The 19,940-nt window shown below is 37.0% G+C and overlaps 2 protein-coding genes across 8 annotated transcripts in view; one reads left to right on the forward strand and one right to left on the reverse strand.

The window, feature by feature from the left end:
- LOC127618427 (centrosomal protein of 89 kDa-like) overlaps positions 1-19,940 on the forward strand; it is a 99,224-nt gene that overhangs the window by 64,218 nt on the left and 15,066 nt on the right. The window lies entirely within an intron of this gene.
- Positions 1,244-19,937, reverse strand: LOC127618566 (E3 ubiquitin-protein ligase RNF182-like). The gene is made up of 2 exons (XM_052091108.1): positions 19,816-19,937; positions 1,244-4,834 (listed from the first exon to the last, which is right to left on the reverse strand). Exon 2 carries the CDS (start codon positions 4,818-4,820, stop codon positions 4,047-4,049), a length of 774 nt encoding a protein of 257 aa, XP_051947068.1. The 5' UTR covers positions 4,821-4,834; positions 19,816-19,937; the 3' UTR covers positions 1,244-4,046.

The raw sequence follows: 19,940 nt of genomic DNA on the forward strand, positions 1-19,940 counted from the left end.
AAATCAGCAGTAAAATCTGACAAAACTGATATCATAAATTGTGCTTCTTTAGCTCATATTATGCTAAAACAAACATGATTCTCCCAGCTTGTACAGCAAATGCGGATGCTCATTAGCGAGTTTATTGACAGGCGACATCTGTATCTAAAAGTTGATTGGCACTTTTACCTGTCAGGCGGGACTTCCTTTCTACATCTGGTGACCGTTGGGCACTAGAGCTTCTTGGTTGGGTCTTCCAATTCCTCCAATTCATGTAAAAGAAGTGGCCCGTCTGATGTAACTTACATAGTGTGATTTTCTTTTAAAGGCTGTAGATTGTTTTTTCAACTTCCAAAACAGCATCTTTAAATGCTACTGTGGTCATTAATGGATTTTGAGTATTGCTCATGAGACACTGTGAAGTTAGTTTGAAACAGAATGACATGCTAAATAAACCTTGTAATTGTATTTCACCGTTCCAACATCTAAACACATGCAACTATGTGAACCGCTTGCAAGGCGTCAACAAATTGGTCAAGAAAACTTTGAAAAAGCCTTGATGAATTAAACCTGACATGTGGCTGGAGAATCTTGTCAAGTTTGTTGTCTGCCTGTATTGTCAAGGAAAAGATGTTTCTGATTTTTTTTCTAAAGTCTCAGCGGCCCATAAAGAGATGTGAGGTCAGACAGTTCTATGGACATTAGCCAAGATCCTTAAACACATCCATTGTGTGTCGTGATTTAGGCTGCTTAGAAGGGCTAACATACCTACTTCTGCAACCATTACACAAACACACACACACACACACACACACACACACACACACACACACACACACACACACACACACACACACACACACACACACACACACACACACACACACACACACACACATATGTTGTGTTTCCATGTTTTATGGGGACTTTCCATAGACATAATGGTTTTTATACTGTACAAACTTTATATTCTATCCCATAAACCTAACCCTATCCCTAAACCTAACCATCACAGAAAACTTTCTGCATTTTTAGATTTTCATAAAACATAATTTAGTATGATTTATAAGCTGTTTTCCTCATGGGGACTGACAAAATGTCCCCACAAGGTCAAAAATTTCGGGTTTTACTATCCTTATGGGGACATTTGGTCCCCACAAAGTGATCACTCACATATACACACACACACACACACACACACACACACACACACACACACACACACACACACACACACACACACACACACGTTGTGTTTCCATGTTTTATGGGGACTTTCCATAGACATAATGGTTTTTATACTGTACAAACTTTATATTCTATCCCCTAAACCTAACCCTACCCCTAAACCTAACCCTCACAGAAAACTTTCTGCATTTTTACATTTTCAAAAAACATACTTTAGTATGATTTATAAGCTGTTTTCCTCATGGGGACCAACAAAATGTCCCCACAAGGTCAAAAATTTCGGGTTTTACTATCCTTATGGGGACATTTGGTCCCCACAAAGTGATAAATACACGCTCACACACACACACACACGCACACACACACACACACACACACACACACACACACTCACTCACTCACTGTATTGGTACTAGTTAAGATTTCAGATTTGACAGTGCTAAAAAAGTGTGACTGAGCCCCCTGGCGCTGTTTATGGATGTGCACTGAGTGGAAGGATTAGAGTCTAAATTGCATCTCTTCAATCAGATTCAAAAATATAAAAAACATTTAAGCTAGGAGAGGGAAGGATTCATGATGAACGGGAGACATTGGATGGATGGTTGAATTAAAAAGAAGATGAGGAGGTGGTTGAAAGAAAAATGGTGAGAGGGAACAAGTCTGTGGAAACAAGGGAAGAGAAAGTTCCCACAGGAAGAGAGAATACTGTGTGTAAATTATTCATGGGTTATTAAAATGTATGCCCCATATTTGCCTGAAATGATTGTGTATAAATACAGTTCTAAATGGAATTTTTGGATGATGAGAGCTGTTTTAGTTACATGGTCAGGCATATTCTTCTCATTGTCAAATTATATTTAGGGAGTGTGGGATACAGTGATTAAGAGGTGGATTTGATGTGGACTGTTTAGAAATTCATTCTTACGACTGAGTTCAATAAAAACTGTTGTTAAACCAAACATAGTTCATGTAAATTTTACTATTGTCATTAGTGTCTTTTTATCGCATTAATGTGTCCTCTTATATTTCATAAGCATTTGTTGGCTAGACAGAAAACGTACAGTATTTCCAGTTTTTGAGGTTTGATTAAATACAAATTCAAGGCACTGTTTTGTGTTCTATTAATCTTAATGTTTTTATTTTGATTGAACTTATTGTACAGTACTTTGGTTAACATTTGTTTTAAATGTGCTTTAGAAATAAATAAAAAGCTGTATCTGTCTGGCAAAATTCTAAATGTATGTCTGTAGCTGAAGTTTAGCATGATGAATGACTCTCATTGGAAACCAAGGTAAAGGTTCAGTAAAGAACCTGCAGCGAGAAGAAACACTGGGATTGAGTGAAGGATTACAGAGCTGCTGTGGTTGTAAAAGTCAATGTTACCCTTTAAAGGAATAGATTTTAGATAAAGGTCAGGGTTTAGGTTAAGGCTCTTGGCAAATGGTTTAAATCCAAATGGACAGTAAAATGCAAAATGCTTACATTTTTATTAAAGGGATAGTTCACCCAAAAATGACAATTTTCTAATCAATTACTCACCCTCATGCCATCCTAGATGTGTTTGTCTTTCTTACTTCTGCAGAACACGAACAAAGATTTTTTTAACTAATATTTCAGCTCTGTAAGTCCATACAATGAAAGTGAATGGTGATCAGGCCTCTGAAGCTCCGAAAAGGAGATAAAGTCAACTTAAAAGTAACCCATATGTCTCCAGTGGTTTAATCATTGTCTTCTGAAGTGATCCAGTTGGTTTTGGGTGAGAACAGACCAAAAGTAACTTTTTTACTGTACATCTTGCCATTGCAGTCTCTAACCACGATAATGGAAACATTTGTAGAGTTATATTTTGGTCTGTTGTCACCTAAAACCAACTGGATCGCTTCAGAAGACACTGATTATACCACTGGAGTCTGATGGATTATGTTTATGCTGATCTTCTTTTTGGTGCTTCAAAGGCCTGATTACTATACACTTACATTGTATGGACCTACAGAGCAGAGATATTCTTCTGAAAATCTTAATTTGTCAGTGATGAGAGAATTTTCATTTTGGGGTGAACTAAACCCTTTAAAGCCAGAACATCACCTTAGTTATGGCTGTAAGATCTTCATCTTGCAGAACCTCCCCACCCTCTTCAGCTGCTCCTTGCTGCAGGCCGGTTATAATTGAGTTTAGATAACATCTTGCACACATTTTGCCCAATAGCACATATTTCCCCTTTCTTTGTGCAGCTCTCAGACTTCAGTGATATATGGACTGTATGTGCTCAATTATTTAATTCCTGGAGCATTTGTGTCATGTCAGCTTTCATTCAAGCTTTCATTGTCCCAATGTGACACTTCAATGAGGTGTGGGTCTTTTGTGCTTTGCCATGTTAAACACAACAAAATCAACAATCAGTTCTCTTTTCTCATGGAGCCTTAAAGTTATGGCAGAGAGAATAAGGGCAGTTTATTTCACAACAATAAGAATTATCCTTATTAAACTTTTAGCTTGATGGCTCATCTGCTCTGCATGGCTATACACATAAATCTTGAAGTCCTTCCACTCTACTTTGATAAACTCCCACTCATGCATCATCATCTGATTTGCATGGAAAGCTCTTTTAAGGTCAACTGTTTACTTCAGAATGCCAGTGCTTGAAGGTATGTTAAGTTAATAGTGTTTCCTCTAGACTGACCTTCCGTTTAGTGCTTGACCGTCCTCTTATCAAAGCTGCTTGTGCACATCGTTTCAAAGCCAGATGGTACGAATTTCATTTTAATTGCAGCAATGAGATTCAGGGACTATTCTGATGTATAGAGCTTATTTTTTATCTCCTCTCAGTGTGGTGAGATGAAATAGCCTAGTTTTTTTCCCTCTGACCTATTTAATACCAGTCACCCTCTGTTGGAGCAATCGCACATGCCCTGGCACAGACACTGGCAGAAGCCATAGACTAGACAGACTGTGAGGCTGGATGGCACCAGGCTGACACACACAATCCCCAGAGTCACTCTCTGGATCACAAGCAAGTAGATGCCCAGCGGCAGTGAACCAAAGTAGAAAAAGCCCAACAGCCACACTAAGACCCGGGGCACGTGATTACAGAACTTGGACAGCATGTCTTGGTCCACCGCGATGCTGTTGGATGCCATGGAGACAGTGTCCAAACTGTGGTCACCGTAGTAATCAGAACTGGCATTTTGGCTGGGTGAGCGCTGCTGGTCCCGTTGCACCTCCATGATGGTGATGACCAGGCAGTTGGAGGAGTCATGTGAGGGGCTTTCATTGGAGGACAGGCTTTTGGGTGTCAGCACCACCTCTTTACTGTGGTCAGAGCTCCAGGACTTGTCCCGCACCGCCAGATGGGACATTATGTTTGAGTCATCGGGCAGTCCGGCCACTTCGTATTCGCTGACCTGTGTCTCATGACGGCAGAAAGGACAGCTGATGCAGCTGCAGCCATCCCCCATGTCCAGGATCTTATTGAGGCATCTGGCGCACACACGGTGCAGACAGTCCAGAATCTTGGGTTTGCGGTTGTGTGCATTGTAGCGCTGGTAGCAGATTTTGCACTCCAACTCATCGCTGGTGGTGCTGTTGAGTCTGGTGTTAGCATTTGCACTGGCATTAGCAGAGCTCTCCTCCAGTACAGCCTGAGCACAGCTCATTGTGACCTCATGCTCTAGGAAACAGGAACAGAATATTTCAGTGCATGAGTTTTGCACAAAAAAAGGACAACATGCACCGATAAAAAACTATATATATATATAGTCAAAGCAGCACAATATTTACATTTTGAAAGAAAATAAGGCTGTGAGGAATGAAAGTGCAGTCTGTATAATGGGTTTCTCTGTTGTTTAAAATGATCGTTTTCACATTTACAGGTTTGGAACGTAGAAGTAAACTGTTGTAGGGAAACTTCTATAGTGGTAAAAAAAACAAAAATGACTTTCCACTTTAAAAGAGAGAGATATGGATTACAGCAGTCAGAAGAGAGATATATGACAAATTTACTGTCACTTCATCAGTAGTCCTTTTGAAGCCCCATCACAGCAGTAACTTAGTTTCTATCCACTTTTAACACTGTTTTCTTATCAACAAAGTGAAAATGTGTAAAAAATTGTTTGCAAAATTTTCCGTCTTCTGCTTGTTTAGATTCAAATGAACTTTTATAGATTAAAATGGTGTGCATGCTTAAAAAAACACTTTGTCGCATAAGTTTTGTTTTATTGCCAAATAAATCTGCTTTTAAGCCATTTCCGTATCAAAATGTATATATATTGCTAATTGTGCACCTTTTGCCTTCCAGATGTCCCTAGTTTTTCCCCCTGAAGTCTTTGTAAAATGGGGAGAGTATTGAGACAGTTCATTAAAATTATACGGCTTATTGTCAGTTTAATTTCACAAATAAATGCAATCAGAAGACGAGGAATTGAAATCAAAAGGGAGCAGTTGCCCTTCTGATAAGACTGTAATATTGGCCTTGATGTTGCGCCTATCGCAGGTTTCAACTGGTTCCGCCCTGAAAGCAAATCATCATGGCCCTGTTCGAGCTGGCAACCTGCACCAAGTAGCGGGGAATCTTTCAGTCATAGTATAAGGACAATCCATTTATGTGTATATGCTGTGTGCACTGCTAATAAAGAAACATAGATGCTGTGTAATATCAGGAGTTCCATATATGATACATTGCTGATATTCAATAGGCTATTTTGAACAATCATCTAATCTGAAGCATTGCCATCACAACTGCATTATGTCCTACATATTTGTCCAGCAACTTTTAATGACCAACTGAACTTGATTGTCCTCTAAAATAAATTTTAGCATCATAATGGAATTAACATTTTCTGAAGCTCAGCAAATGCGAAGGTAAAGAGGGTTAGATTTAACAATTTTAAAAGTTTTAAAATGTTCAAAAGCTAGTTTTCTGCGTATCTCAGAAGCTGAGGCAACTGACACTTGTCCTCCACCACCCGGATTGATTTGAGTAACCGCACCACCTTGAGGTAGGTCTAAGTAGTGGGAGTTGGGCATTCCAAATTGAGGAGAGAAAGGGGATAAAAAGAAAAGAAAAGGCTAGTTTTCTGAAAGTGAACAGCATTGCACAAATAGTTTTATAGTCTTAAAAAAAAGTGCAGAACATTCTAAAAATATAATTCAGCCGACTTTAGTCATCTACAGAACAGTGTTTCTGCGCTTGAGTTAAACGGAAAATATTATGTCAACACTAGTGAAATTTTACAAAAAATATTTGATACATTTACTTTAAATAATTACAAAATTGAAAATATAAAAAGGTTTTCTAGTTAATATGCTAGAAAATATGTTGCTAAATAATATGCTGCTAAATAAGGTGGAAATGCATCATCATGTAAAGGGTCTATTGGTGTTGATCATTAAATAGCTGATGAAAGAGTGAAAAAACATCTTTTCAAACAATTTTCAGTAGACAAAAAACAAACAAATACGAGTTGTGAAAAATAGATGTGATCTTGCAACTAACAATTATTTTGATTATTGAATGATTATTTGACTATTCTGCGATTATTGTAACAATTAATCGTTAGCTATTAACCAATTATTCAACTTGTGCTCTGACTTAAAAGGTTGTATTAAACTTGCTTACTAACAATAAAGAGGGGGGGAAAAAAAATCATCTTTTAAAAATTCCTCTAAATGACATTCACTGAATTAAAAGGGAAAAAAATCATTTTTATTTAGTTTAATTCAGTAAAGAAATTCACTGCAGAAAATCCTATTATCAAGTGTTTTTGACTTGTTTTCTTTTTAAAATGGTCTAAGAATCCTTAAAACAAGATAAATTTACTTGAGAAGCAACATATAAGATATTTAGACTTGTTTTAAGAGAATTTATCTTAAATATACATTAAGTGTATTTTGTATATAATTGTGTTTTTTCTCTTGGTTATACTTCTGCAAGCGCAGTAAAGAAAAAATATACTTATATTCAAGATCTATTCTCTAAAAGCAAGTATAAATATCTTATATGCTGCTTCTCATGTAAATGCATCTTTTTTTAAAGGATTTTTAGATATTTTACAATATTTGTATTGTTAATATTATATTCAACATTCTTTTTTCTTTTGCAGTATAGCTGTAAATATACATGTAAATGTTTTACATATTTATTTTTGGAAAACAAGCCAAAACAAAAACAAATGAAAACATATTTTGTTGAAGTGTATGATGGGGCAAAGACGAACCTCACTCACCTTTCTGTTCACTTCAATCCATCTTTAACTCATAAAAAACAAGCTTTCTCTTATTAATAAAGATGCGTATTGCTAATTTTTTTCACAAAAAGAAATGCACAGTGACAGATATTATGATTCAATAAGTCAAGAGCCATGACGTTATAATCTAGCTGCAGCAAGTGCACGCTCGACAGAGTATGTCTAAGCCAGGTGCAGCAAAATACACTGGCCTCAGGAAAAAATGCTTTGGTGGACACATGGCCTTAGGATGCTGCCATATAAGACGGCTGCCTAGGTAGGAGATAGCGTGGCAGCTCACTAAGTTTTGGAACTGACCCATTCTGTTGGCCTGTTTTAATATTTCGTCATTGTAAGTCTAGGGGTTTTTTCAGATTTTATATTGTCTGCTGTGCAATAACATTAAGTCCGATCAGTTTGAACATACATGGCACACCAAGTCAGAACAGCCTAAAGGTTTGTACCAAGTTTGGGCAATGTAGCTTAAAAGCTCAATGAGCAGTTAATGTTTGAAATTTGTATCTTGTTTTAGGAAAAAAAAAAAATAAACCAACTCAGTAGAATTACAGTATGATGGCAATGTCAAGCCAGCATAATTAAACTAGAGAAGCAGAAGCATTTTACCTGCATTACATTTCAAACTGACTTGAGCCTTAAAATGAATGGTATTATGACTACCATGAACAATGCTATGGGTTTTAACACACCGCTGTCTCTCTCTGTAGGTGATTTCATACAGGAAGAGTTCCTGCTGATCATAATCATGCATTAGATCATTTGAAGCGTCTCTGTAATATTCTAACACCTGTGCAATTAAGTCTTCCTGCAGAGTCTCCATCTGTGCTGCATGGGTGTTTTCAATGTCTCTCTTAGTGTACAACTCTCCAAAGGCCTAATTGGGCTGCTTTGTTAATTGCTGTTTGTGAAATTAATTACGAAAAGGAACGCAGAATCGATGTGGTGATTTTCATTAATTGTCTTGGGGAGCCAACTGTTTTTGTCACCAGGCTATTGTTATGCAGAAGTAAGAGACACAATTGTTAGAGGAATTAAATAGCTGCCCTTTGGGCAAAGAGCATGCTGCTCCAGCATACATATCTCCCTCTATTATTAATGACAACAATGCCTGTGTATAATTGTATTTCTAAGAGCAATTTGTTTTGGTTTGCTATATAGAAAAATATAGTAGCTGTCAATAGAAGCACAATAAAGAGACAGAATTGCAGGCCTATATTATCAGATTATATTATCAGAGCCACAGATTTAACACTCATTATCTGTTATCAATCCTATGTCAGGAATGAATTTATTTGAGCTAAAAAACTATATATATAATAATAATAATAATAATAATAAAATTAATGGGCTGTGGGCTGTGCAGATGCTCAGGACAGCTGTTTGCTCACAGAGACCTAGGTTCAAGTCTGACCTGGGCCAAGTCCTGATACCACACCTCCTCTCTCAACCCTACTTTCCTGTCTACACTCAGCTGTCCTATAAATTTAAAGACAAAAATCCCAAAAATGAAATAAAAACATTTGTGCTGAGAATGGCAAGAGTTAAATAGAGCTAAATGCTTCAATGAAAGGGGATAGTTCATCCAACAATGGAAATTCTGTTATCGTTTTCTCACCCTCATGTTGTTCCAAACCCATATGCCTTTCTTTAATCTGTAGAACTGAAAAGATGTTAGGCAAAAGGACAGTCTTAGTTACCATCCACTTTCATTCTTTTTTTTTTTCTGTTTTATTTTTCCGAAATCCGTGTTTTAAAGTGTAATTACATTTTATCATAAAAAAAAAAAAAAAAACTGCCTGGAATTTGTAGAATTTTAATTAAATGAAAACATAACTATTCGTTTTTAAAGAAACATTGCATTATTTTTATCAAATGAAGTGCTTCTATACAGATCCTCACAGCACAATCCAAAACAATTGGCGTTATTTTTACTTATTTGGACAAATACAGTGATGAAAACGCTTTATTCTGTACAACAACTCTCTTCCTTGTGATAAATTGCTTAAATATAATGTAATTATTATTTATTAATTATTATTATTACCACCACTACTACAATAAATAAGTGTTATATACTTCTGTTGCATTTGTATTTATTTATTTTTTTTATTTTGGTGGAAAACCAAATTAAGAACTTTCAGTTTGTATGTTTTTGATGCCAGCTTCCAAATAATCAGTGGCTTAATGTGGCTTAATGTGCTTATTAATATGCAAAAGGCTGCAATTTAATCTTACAAATATATATTTTGCATGTGCTGTGCGCTTCAAGGTTAATAAGGGCTTTGCTCTGTGTTGTTTGTTACACACAGCGCTCTTGATGCTCATGTTGAGGTTTTCCGTTTTTGAGCGGACAGCTTCACACAATTTATTTGAAGTGTGCAGCACATGCAGACTGTATATACTGTATATTTAATTAAATATCAGCCTTTTTTGGTTTAATAATCACATATCACAATATTAGTCTGATTAATTGTACATTTTCCCAAATATGTCAAATTCCGTGACATTACGCATTTTATAGTTAATTCTGTTTTTTTGTCTGGAATCTGTGATTCCATCTGCGTTTTCCACATCGCTGAATTCATAGGGCCCTATTGAATGGTGACTGAGGCTAACATTCTGCCTAACATCTCCGGTTAGAACCTGGTTTTCCATGGAAGAAATAAAATCATATGGGTTTGGAACAACATGAGGGTGAGTAAATGGATATCATAATTTGTAGCTCAAATGGACAAAAACAATTTTATCTTTGTAATTGTATCTGACAAAAAGCATTGAAATGGTATTTAATGAATGTCATGGACTGAAAATTATAAATTTGTACATGGGAAATTTTATATTATTCAAGACAGTAATATGTTAACATTTACTTGGATCAGTAATGTTCCTGGAAAAATCTGTTCATAGCTGTTCTGACGGATGTGCTAGCAGATGATAATGAATATGTTTGTTTCTAGAGCCAAGTAATCTTTAATGAGAACATTTGGAGCATTCCACATTAACGCTCAATCAAATTTAAACACAATGCTTTTAGTGTTGGAATACTCACTCAACACATATTTACTCTCAGGTTCTTTATAACAACATGTCAAAAGCACACAGGCTTGCAGTGTATTTCATGCATCTCTGCGCTGCATAAATGCAACTCCATGCAAAGCAGAAGCAATGGCAGAAAGAAGTAACTTTTAGAGAAATGGATTAGCATTCTTTACAAGGCTGTGCAGAGGAAATGTGTGGAACACGTACTATAAAGCTGTCAGCAGACATCAGTCTATTTTCCAGCATATGATGCAAGACATAGGCTGCTCCTTAAAATGAAAGATATTGGCATTGGTCATTTAATAAATGCTGCAAAGGTAGGTATGTCTCATGGTGTTTTGAGTGACACCCCATTGCGATAATCCCCCTACAATCAAGAATTCCTTGACATTCCCTGTATATTTTACATTAATGTAAGGTTCATTTTTTTAAGGTTTTAAGGACTTTAAGGTTCATGCTCATGTCAAGTAAGTAATTTAGGAAACTCTACATGGCATGAGTCTAACAAGGTGCACCTTGTCCTACGCATCCTATCAGATGCATTTCCCTTGTGTCAAAATATATATTTATCACCTTATGCAATACATTGGGAAATGGCTACAGCAGCGCAGTATGTGTAGCGTATCCCTCCACATCCTCAGCATATCTAGATCTGCTTTACAGGGGCTTATCTTGATGTTGGTACAGTAGCAGCAGCATGTCACTTCTGTCTCAGCAGCATCATGTTTTCGTGCCAACAGCAGCAGCATATTGACTCATGTCAAGCAGCAGCAGCAGCATGCGTAAAGCAGATCTAGTCCGCCAAGACTTCGCTTACTTCACAATAATAATCAATAAAACCTTTAATCTATCTCCGAGAGTTGTCCTAACTGAAATCAAATTATGGACAAAACCGATGTGATTCTAGTTTCAGGTTGACTGCTCTCTTATACTGACTGTGAAATCTATGTAGTGAATAGAAAAACATTTCTAAACACTCCAGACTGGAGAGTTTACAAATACTGTCAATTAAATGGCCTATTTTTACAGCAGAGTCCCCCTGGATATTAAAGCTTGTCTTGTGAACAAACACAGGCACTGCTGTTTTTCTGCACACACAGGGGTATATTAGCTTGAGCCATTCAAACGATGACGTCACACAGGCAGACACCAGCTAAGAGATAGCTGCTTGACTAAGTTCATGGTGCTGAACATGGTGCCTGCTGTTTCAAAATGGAATCAGAAAGATTTGCAACACCACAGAAGGGTTAAACACAGCTTTTGCAGTTATCATCCTCCTCAGTTACAACACCAGAAGATGCTCTAGAGAATCTTATGGAATTGTAGCTCAGGAAGATGATTTTATAGAGCTTATGTGTATGCGATCAGCTGAGTAAAGCAAAGCTCCTTATTGCAAAGATTTCTTTCAAGTGCAATCACTTTGGCTTCTTAAATTTAGTTGTCTCATTTACCTCAGAGACATGAGAATCTACAGTCAATTAAATTACTTAGACCACCTTGTATAGGTAAGCCACAAGGGAGAGAGGGAAAAGTGAGTTCTTATCTTTTTTTAACCATAAGAAAATGCTATTTAAAGCTGTGTTCAATCATTTATAGATGATAATTATTAATAACTTATGAATAGCGAGTTACACAGGGAAGCTCACTGAGTGCAGGCACATGCAGCTGTGTTAATATTTCAGGACTCAGGACTGTTTTAACATTCTGCACTGCCAAGCCTGTTTTCCATAGCCAGACTCACACAAATGATCATACTCTTGATTCAAGCTGCATTTTTAAGGTTAAAGTTGCAGCAACTAAGTCACTGATTTTCTGGAGCATGGCATTGAGTGGGATAAACCAAAGTGGGTAGGGATTTTTCTACTCTGAAACCAAATACATCCTTATTCTTACTGATTTGTGTCCCATATGTCAAGTGCATATTGTGATAAACACAAAGACTGAGCTCATCTTCTCACAACCGTGACATTCAATATGATAATTTTTCATTAATAATCTTATACTGCATTGTTTACTGAATGTGATCATTTACATCATAAGGTTGTACGGTAACTCTTATGAACAGGCAGTAATGTCTTTGTATTTGTAATGCTTGCACTTTCAGGATAAGGATTACGAGCACGGAAAATGACATCATCAATCAAAATCAAGACTTCTAAAAAACAAAGATGAAAAACACAATTGTTGAAGCAACCATGTCATTTTGTGGTGCTTCTATGACACTTTTGTCTCACGTGTCAACTCGCATTCTCTTCTGGCACGGTTGCTAGTGCAATGTGCTATCAGTTAAACTACCGCGTAATATGACCACACACAAAAAGCTGAACCCATTTCACTACAAAGTCTGAACAATTAAAGATTCAAGTATTTCAGTACCCTGTGAAATGAAAGGATGGAAACAATGACACAAGATGGAGAGTAAGTAGAGCTTTTTTAGTGGACAGTGGAAGTGGGTATTTTTATATATTTTTTTGGCCCTGTTTAAAGGCAGACTGCAGGTCTGTGCTGCTAATCTGCTCTGCCAGATGAAATAATTGGATCTGCACAGTATGTCTAGCCATTGATTAGAACCATGTCATTTATTAAAGAGAGAAATGTCTTTGCCACCACTGTGAAAGAATCTTCATAAGCAGGCATGTAAACATTTGTTCCTGCTCATAAGCTACTGGGAAAAAGTTCAATCTTGTTTGTGTGACTGATGCGGTGAATGCTGTTTGAATTGGATAAACGTGTCCACACTATGTGTTTGTAAGTGTGTGTAAGACTAAGGAAGTCAGATTGGCCATTGTTGTATTACCCTACTTGTTTAGATTAGTGTGTACTCTTTTGTAGTTGCATACACTCAGTGTATAAAAAATTAATTTTGTATTATAAATGTGTAAAGTGATCTTGCTTTTTCCTAAATTATTGTTGGAATGGAATCATACTTCTTGCGGGTTCTGTTGCATTAACACTGTGGGCTCTATTTTCATGACTGCGCTTAACGCAGTGCTACGTGCAACGACCGTGTGCTGCGCCTTATCCAGTTTTTGTGAGAGCACTAATTCTAAGGCAATGTTTGTGTCGGCACAAGCCACAAGTGGCCGTGGGTGGGAGTGTTTATACTATGTGTGGGTTTATGCACCCAAACGGTGGGTGTAATTTGTGTTAATGAAGGGGCACAATGCTCAATTTGTTATATTCCTGAGAAATAGGTAATTACACTAAGACATCTGAGAAACATGTCTATTCTCAGCGCAACGTCTACACTCAGTTCCTGTATTGGCATATTGGGGATTCCACCAGCAGATGATATCAAAGAGCTATCGATCACTTTTAATACTACCAATGAGTTGTGTGTCAGAAGATCAATATTATTAATAATAATAATTAAAAAAAAATGTGTTTAGCGGCTTTCCAAAGCTCATGGATGCTGTACAGAAAATAAACATTAAACAGAGAAACCTATAAGAAATATTCAATACAAAGCATGAACACGTTATTAGGGATGGGCATTTTTCCATAATTTTGTATTTGAATATTTCAGCTCATAAAAACTAATACTCGATTATCAATTTATTTAAGTGAAGTTGATTAATGAGAAAGAGACATGGTGAAATTATTATTATTTAATTATTAAGGTGGCGTCACCATTTGAAAACAAGCTTATATTATATTCTGTGTTTTTTGTTAAATAAGCAATGTTTGTAAACAAAAGAGTATAGAACAAAAGCATTTAAGCTCACCTAACCGAAGAAAAATAAACAAATAAATAAAGTAATAAATAGATGTGGCAGGGCGGGGCCGGGTCCGTCATGTGTGTGTTTATGTTTGTGTGCTTCAGTTTATTATTAAAATATTATTTATGTTGAAAAGCCGGTTCTCGCCGCCTCCTTTCCATTGATCCCTTTACACTCCTAATACGGGACCGGGTATGTAGGATCATGACCCGGCCCCGCCCTCCACCCTGCCACATTAGACTACCTCAATTAATTTACAGAACGTTTATAAACACTCGGCATATAATGGTTATCATGTTTATATTGTTTCACATGCCATGTTCATTCTCGGATGAAAGTCAGCTGCCTTTCTTCATTCGAGTGGCCAATACTGACAGTTCTGTGTTTGAATTTGATATGATTTCTCATTGTTATGTTGAGTAACACCATAACAAAATAGTAGTATTTTTACTATTCGTATAATTATTGCAGAACGAATACTCGAGTATTCGACTACTCGTGCACATCCCTAGTAGTTATTGCACAAAAGATTGTAAGTCACAAATTGTCCATATTTATATTATTCTAATGCATTGAATATACCCCATTTACACCACCAATTTTTTATGAATAGGATGTCTTCATTTAAATCAACGTTGTTTGACAGGGAATTAAATATATAATATTATCCAGACTGTGCCATAAGCGGAGAAGAACCTACAAATGAAACTGCACATGACCCAGCCCATTAGCGCTTTGCACATTTATTTTCGCCAACCCAATTACACCTACACTTATAAAAACTTCATGTCCATGCCCACTGACTTTGTGTGTATGATGTATCACATAGCCTGCACTTAAGACATAGCACTATTAAAATAGGGCCCTGCATGTTTCCTTATTGTGTGGGTTTGTTTTTGTTTTGCATCCTATCAACTTGCTTATCAGTCCATCTTTCTGCCAAACCAAGTAGTTATACAGACATTATATCAGCCTTTCAGAGAACTTTGTTACCTAAGGGGCTAATAATATAAACTAAAACATGACATCACAGAAACACACAAACAGGTAACCACAAGGGTTTGGTGTGTGTAATGGTTAAGTGTGGTGTCTAGGTGCTTTTGTTCAAGTATGCATTAAAGAAATTTAAAGTATATCAAGCCTGAAGGTTTAGTGGGTTAAAGATTACTGACTAACTACTTTTAGATTAGAACAGTATTAACTAGAGAAGTGAAACTCAATCTTGCTGTGATTATTAATTTTGGATTACCTTTCCATAATCCCTGTGTGCTACCAATCTAATACGTAGATCTCAATAATCTCATACACTCCCATGTAGGTCTGAAAACCCTCAGCCTCCTTACTCAAACAGGGCAGAGTGAAGATGTTATAGATCACGTACATATTCAGCCTGTTTGTAAGTAACAAGTCCTTAAGGGAAGTAACTGCTGTGCTGCTGTGTTGTTTGTAGCAGATGTTACTCACAAGTCCCAAAGTGAGGCCCTTGCCTTCAAAGATGCTTTTGTAACCAGTATTTGAGGAAAAAGCACTGTAGGTTTGGTGCCTAAATGAAAGCTGTGTGGGAGATGGGGAATAGATAGAGGAAAAGTGTGCTTAAAAAAAATTTGCATGTGTAATGCTGTAATCTCCTGAAAATGAGGGTTGTTTTCAGTTCACAGCAGAGCTAAAATAAAGCAAACCTGAGAAAAGTCAATGATAGAGCAGCACAGAACACTCACTGCACACGTATGTTCTATGGTTTTAAAAATAAATATGATATGAAAAACATGATTCATACATATATTTATGTAGTTGTTTACAGCACTTTATGGGTTCTAAAAAACAACAAAATCAGCTAGTTTAGTCTTAAACATAGTATGTTCCAAATCATCTTGAGAACATCTTGAGATTTACCTCCATCTTTTTGGTTTGTATTCAATAAGATTTATAAACCTTGCCATTTTGTAGGGTCGGTTCTTCATCGGTTCTTCTTTCTTTCCATCCATCTTCATCTTGTTTCACAATTCTCTATTATCACCTCATTGAAACAGACTCTATAAGATATTATTCACATCCATGAGATTTTAATCGAATCAAGACCTCCTCTCAAGACTATAAATAGACTGAAGATTCTGGCTCTGACATAAAAGATCTTGTGTACATCTCAGACAGTCTATGACCTTGGACTCTTTTTCCATCTCTCAATCCTTTGTATCTATTATAAATGCAGCCTATGCACAGTTTCACTATTATCCTTTCAACTCTCTTTTTAAAGTCCACCTTAATTTCTTCATGCTTCAGAAAACTGACCTCATTCTGCCCACTTTTAATACACTGGGTTACTCACAGTAATGGCTCTGAAATAAATGCGGGGGTCCTCTATAAACGCCATGCAGCTTGATTTCTTCAATCACTTGTGCTGTTACAACCTCCTGCCGCATGTCAAAGTTCTTCACATTGGGAATCTCATCATTGATGACATATCTGCTGCTGATCTAAACATATTGCAACAGTCGATTTACTGCAGTGTCAGTAACTTACTTTCATTAAAAGATTAAAATCTACATCTCAAGTGCTATTTTAAATACTCTCCTGACAGAATCAGCTTCTTCTGCCTAATATATAGTAGACATGTATGTGTGTGTATATATAGAGAGAGAGAGAAAGAGAGAGAGAGAGAGGAAAGAAATTGGTACTTTTATAAGAGCTGAAATTTTACTCTCTATATACTTTTGCTCTTGTCAAAATTACATTATTTCTTTTTTTGGAAAGAGCAAAAAATATGTATCAATGTAATGCTTTATTAACATTTTCCAAACAAAGCCTTCCAGTATAAAGATTGAAATGCACTAAAATAGCACCAATTCAAGTAAAATTAAATGTTTCCCAAAGTCTATGTGGGAGGTTGACTAATTAAATTAACTAGTCCCCCAATAGGTTTCATATTCATTGCAAAGGGCATTAAATCTTTTAAACTCTCATCCTCCACAATATGAATCTGCCGGCAGACTGTGGCTATCCACTTCAATCGTGAAGCCGCGTTCAAGTGAGGGGTCAATATCAGCACGAAAAGCACTGCGGACACCGTCTCATTCTGCATTTTTGTGATAGTTAAGACTTGACATGCTTTTGTGGTAATTAAATTGAGCCTTACAGGGGCTGCAAAGTACACAGGTCAAGTCTGAGCTTGTTTTGTACATACAAATAGCATTAAGAGGTCCTTTACCATCACTGTTGTGCGTGTGTTGTGATGTGTGCATCAGTGTAATGACTCTGGGCTGACACATTGCAAAGGTTTTACATTTGAGCTACATTTGTGAACATCATCTTCAAGCTCAGCATCCTAGGTTCACAGTCAGCTGGAAAAACAGCAGTGAGACTGCAGAGAACATGAAAACTTTTCCAACATCAGGAGTCTCAAGGTAACCCCCCTTGATTACAATGGAGCCATTTGAAGTCAAAGTCCTCTCGTCCATTCTGAAATCAGCTTTATCAACCCAACCAAGACTTCACATACTTATTTGAAGAGATCTAACACATACCTTCCACAGTACACTTGTCTTAAACACTAAATAGTCTGTATGCTTTGTTATGAAAGAGCTGATATATTGCAATCCTAAACCAAATCAAACAAGCTGCAGATGCATTTGGCAAGCCCCAAAACTTGGTCATCCAAAAAGAAAGTACAAACCTTGAGCCTGAAATATACTTTTTTTCCATCTTGATTTGAGTACAATTGACAGGTGGAGCTTCCCAAGGGATTCTATATAGGTGCATTGCTGGATTCACCTGCTGCCACTCTCTAACCACTGTCTGTAAGAGTAAAGCCACGATTATTCATTTTTAACAACACTAGTTTTGACAGATCTTTAAGATGCCTCAGGAACACTTTCAAGGAAAGGTTTTGTGCAGCTCTATCATGGACAACAGACTGTGGCATGGCTCAAGAGCAATACAACCACAAGTGCCATCACAAGTTTGTTAATTTGTCAGGTTGATTTAGTCAGATTAAATAAATTTGACCTGAATAAAACTAGTTAATTTAGAAGCACTTTTTTTTTTTTTTACTGAGCAGGTCACACTGATCAACTGGCATAATGGGCAGTTAGCAAACTGGCACATTTACAAATGTTACTTCTGGTTCTCCTAATTTGTTTTGTCGTCCGTCTGGTGGCAACTTAGATGTTATTTGACATGATTAAACCACCAATAATACTGCATCTCACTGTGGTCTTGGAATAAGAGAAAAAGAGAAAAGGCAAGAGAACCAAAGAAGAATGCTCACACACATGCAGAGTTGTTGACTGGGACTTGTTTGTGTGCAGTGCTATTGATGGATGTGTGAGGTATATGTTGGACCAATGTGCTCTTAAACCCCACAGAGTACAGCCAAACCACTTGTTCTCCCCCCCGCACACACATCCCTCTTTTTCTCTCTATTTCCATGCATGCTTATTCTCTGTTCTAAACATACTGTATATGAAAACAGTGATCTGTTTAAGAAATTTGCATTGTTTATCAGATGTATGGGTATTCGTTTACATGAAATTTTCATCATGGTTATTGTTAGATGTTCATTCATGCATTACTCCCTGTGGGTTTTGATTGCAGAAGGAAACTGCATCTGTTCCTAAAATCAGTTACCAAGGAAAACAATTCCCCATCCCAGGTGAAAAAGACGTACAATTAAGTGTATTAAAAATGTACTTAAATATGTTTTTAGTACAATACAAATATAATGTAATGCATTTTTAATACACTTAATTGTACGTCTTTTTCACCTGGGATGTCCTTTTGTATGATGCTTAGTTTTTCCCCCCTTTTTGCATGCATTATTTTATCCTTTTTTCTCGTTACATCTCTGTTATTCCCCGTTTTGTTTTTTTTTTACATTTCTTTTTCTTCCCCATGCCTCAGTGTGTCATATCCTCACAAGTGTCATGCATTTATGATGAGGTATTTATGAAGTGAGCATATCTACTCATGTTTACCCATGCAGCTGTAATTGTTTCATTGCCCTCTGCTATACCAAGATGAATTACATCAACAGGCTGCCTCTCCCTGGAAACCACAGGAGAATGTGTGTGTGTGTGTGTGTGTGTGTGTGTGTGTGTGTGTGTGTGTGTGTGTGTGTGTGTGTGTGTGTGTGTGTGTGTTTGTTTATCCAAAAAGTAGGAGTCACATCTGTTTGAGCAGCAGACAGGCCAACATCTGTTCCTCTCCCTAATGCAGCTGCCCTGTGTCTGCAGTTCAACAAATCACTGCAATATCACAACACAACAAATCTCACACTGCTGGGTGTATTCAGATCGCTGCTTCATATTATGTGTATTTCAGCAGGATTGTTCTTTAACCTGTTGGTTTCATGATTTTTTGTGTATTTGTGCTGTTTCTGATCTTCAAGGCAATCAGTCATGTTTAAAATAGTCCTGCGTAAATTCTGTTGATCTCTAAGTATTAAACTCTAAAGTCACACCCTCTCTGCACCTTCCTTCCCCCCCTTTCATCTCATCTTCTCTATTCACAGGTAGTAATAATTTCAGTACCTGTATGATTGTTGGTAGAACTGACAGATGAACAGTTTTAATGCATTGTTGAGGCTTTATCTAACCCAGACAGATCACATTAACATACATTTTGTACCCTGTTGATACACATTAGCTAGTCCTTACCGTGCTGTGCAGTCTCTGCCTCTGGCTCCTCCAGGGTTGTTTGAGTTATTTGGTTGTCCTTTGATTGTTTGTGTGAGTGATACTTCACTGTTCCACAGTGCTTTCCACTGCAACTGTTTTCATAT

This window comes from Xyrauchen texanus, chromosome 2 (genome assembly GCF_025860055.1).
Source record: "Xyrauchen texanus isolate HMW12.3.18 chromosome 2, RBS_HiC_50CHRs, whole genome shotgun sequence".
Classification (NCBI taxonomy): domain Eukaryota; kingdom Metazoa; phylum Chordata; class Actinopteri; order Cypriniformes; family Catostomidae; genus Xyrauchen; species Xyrauchen texanus.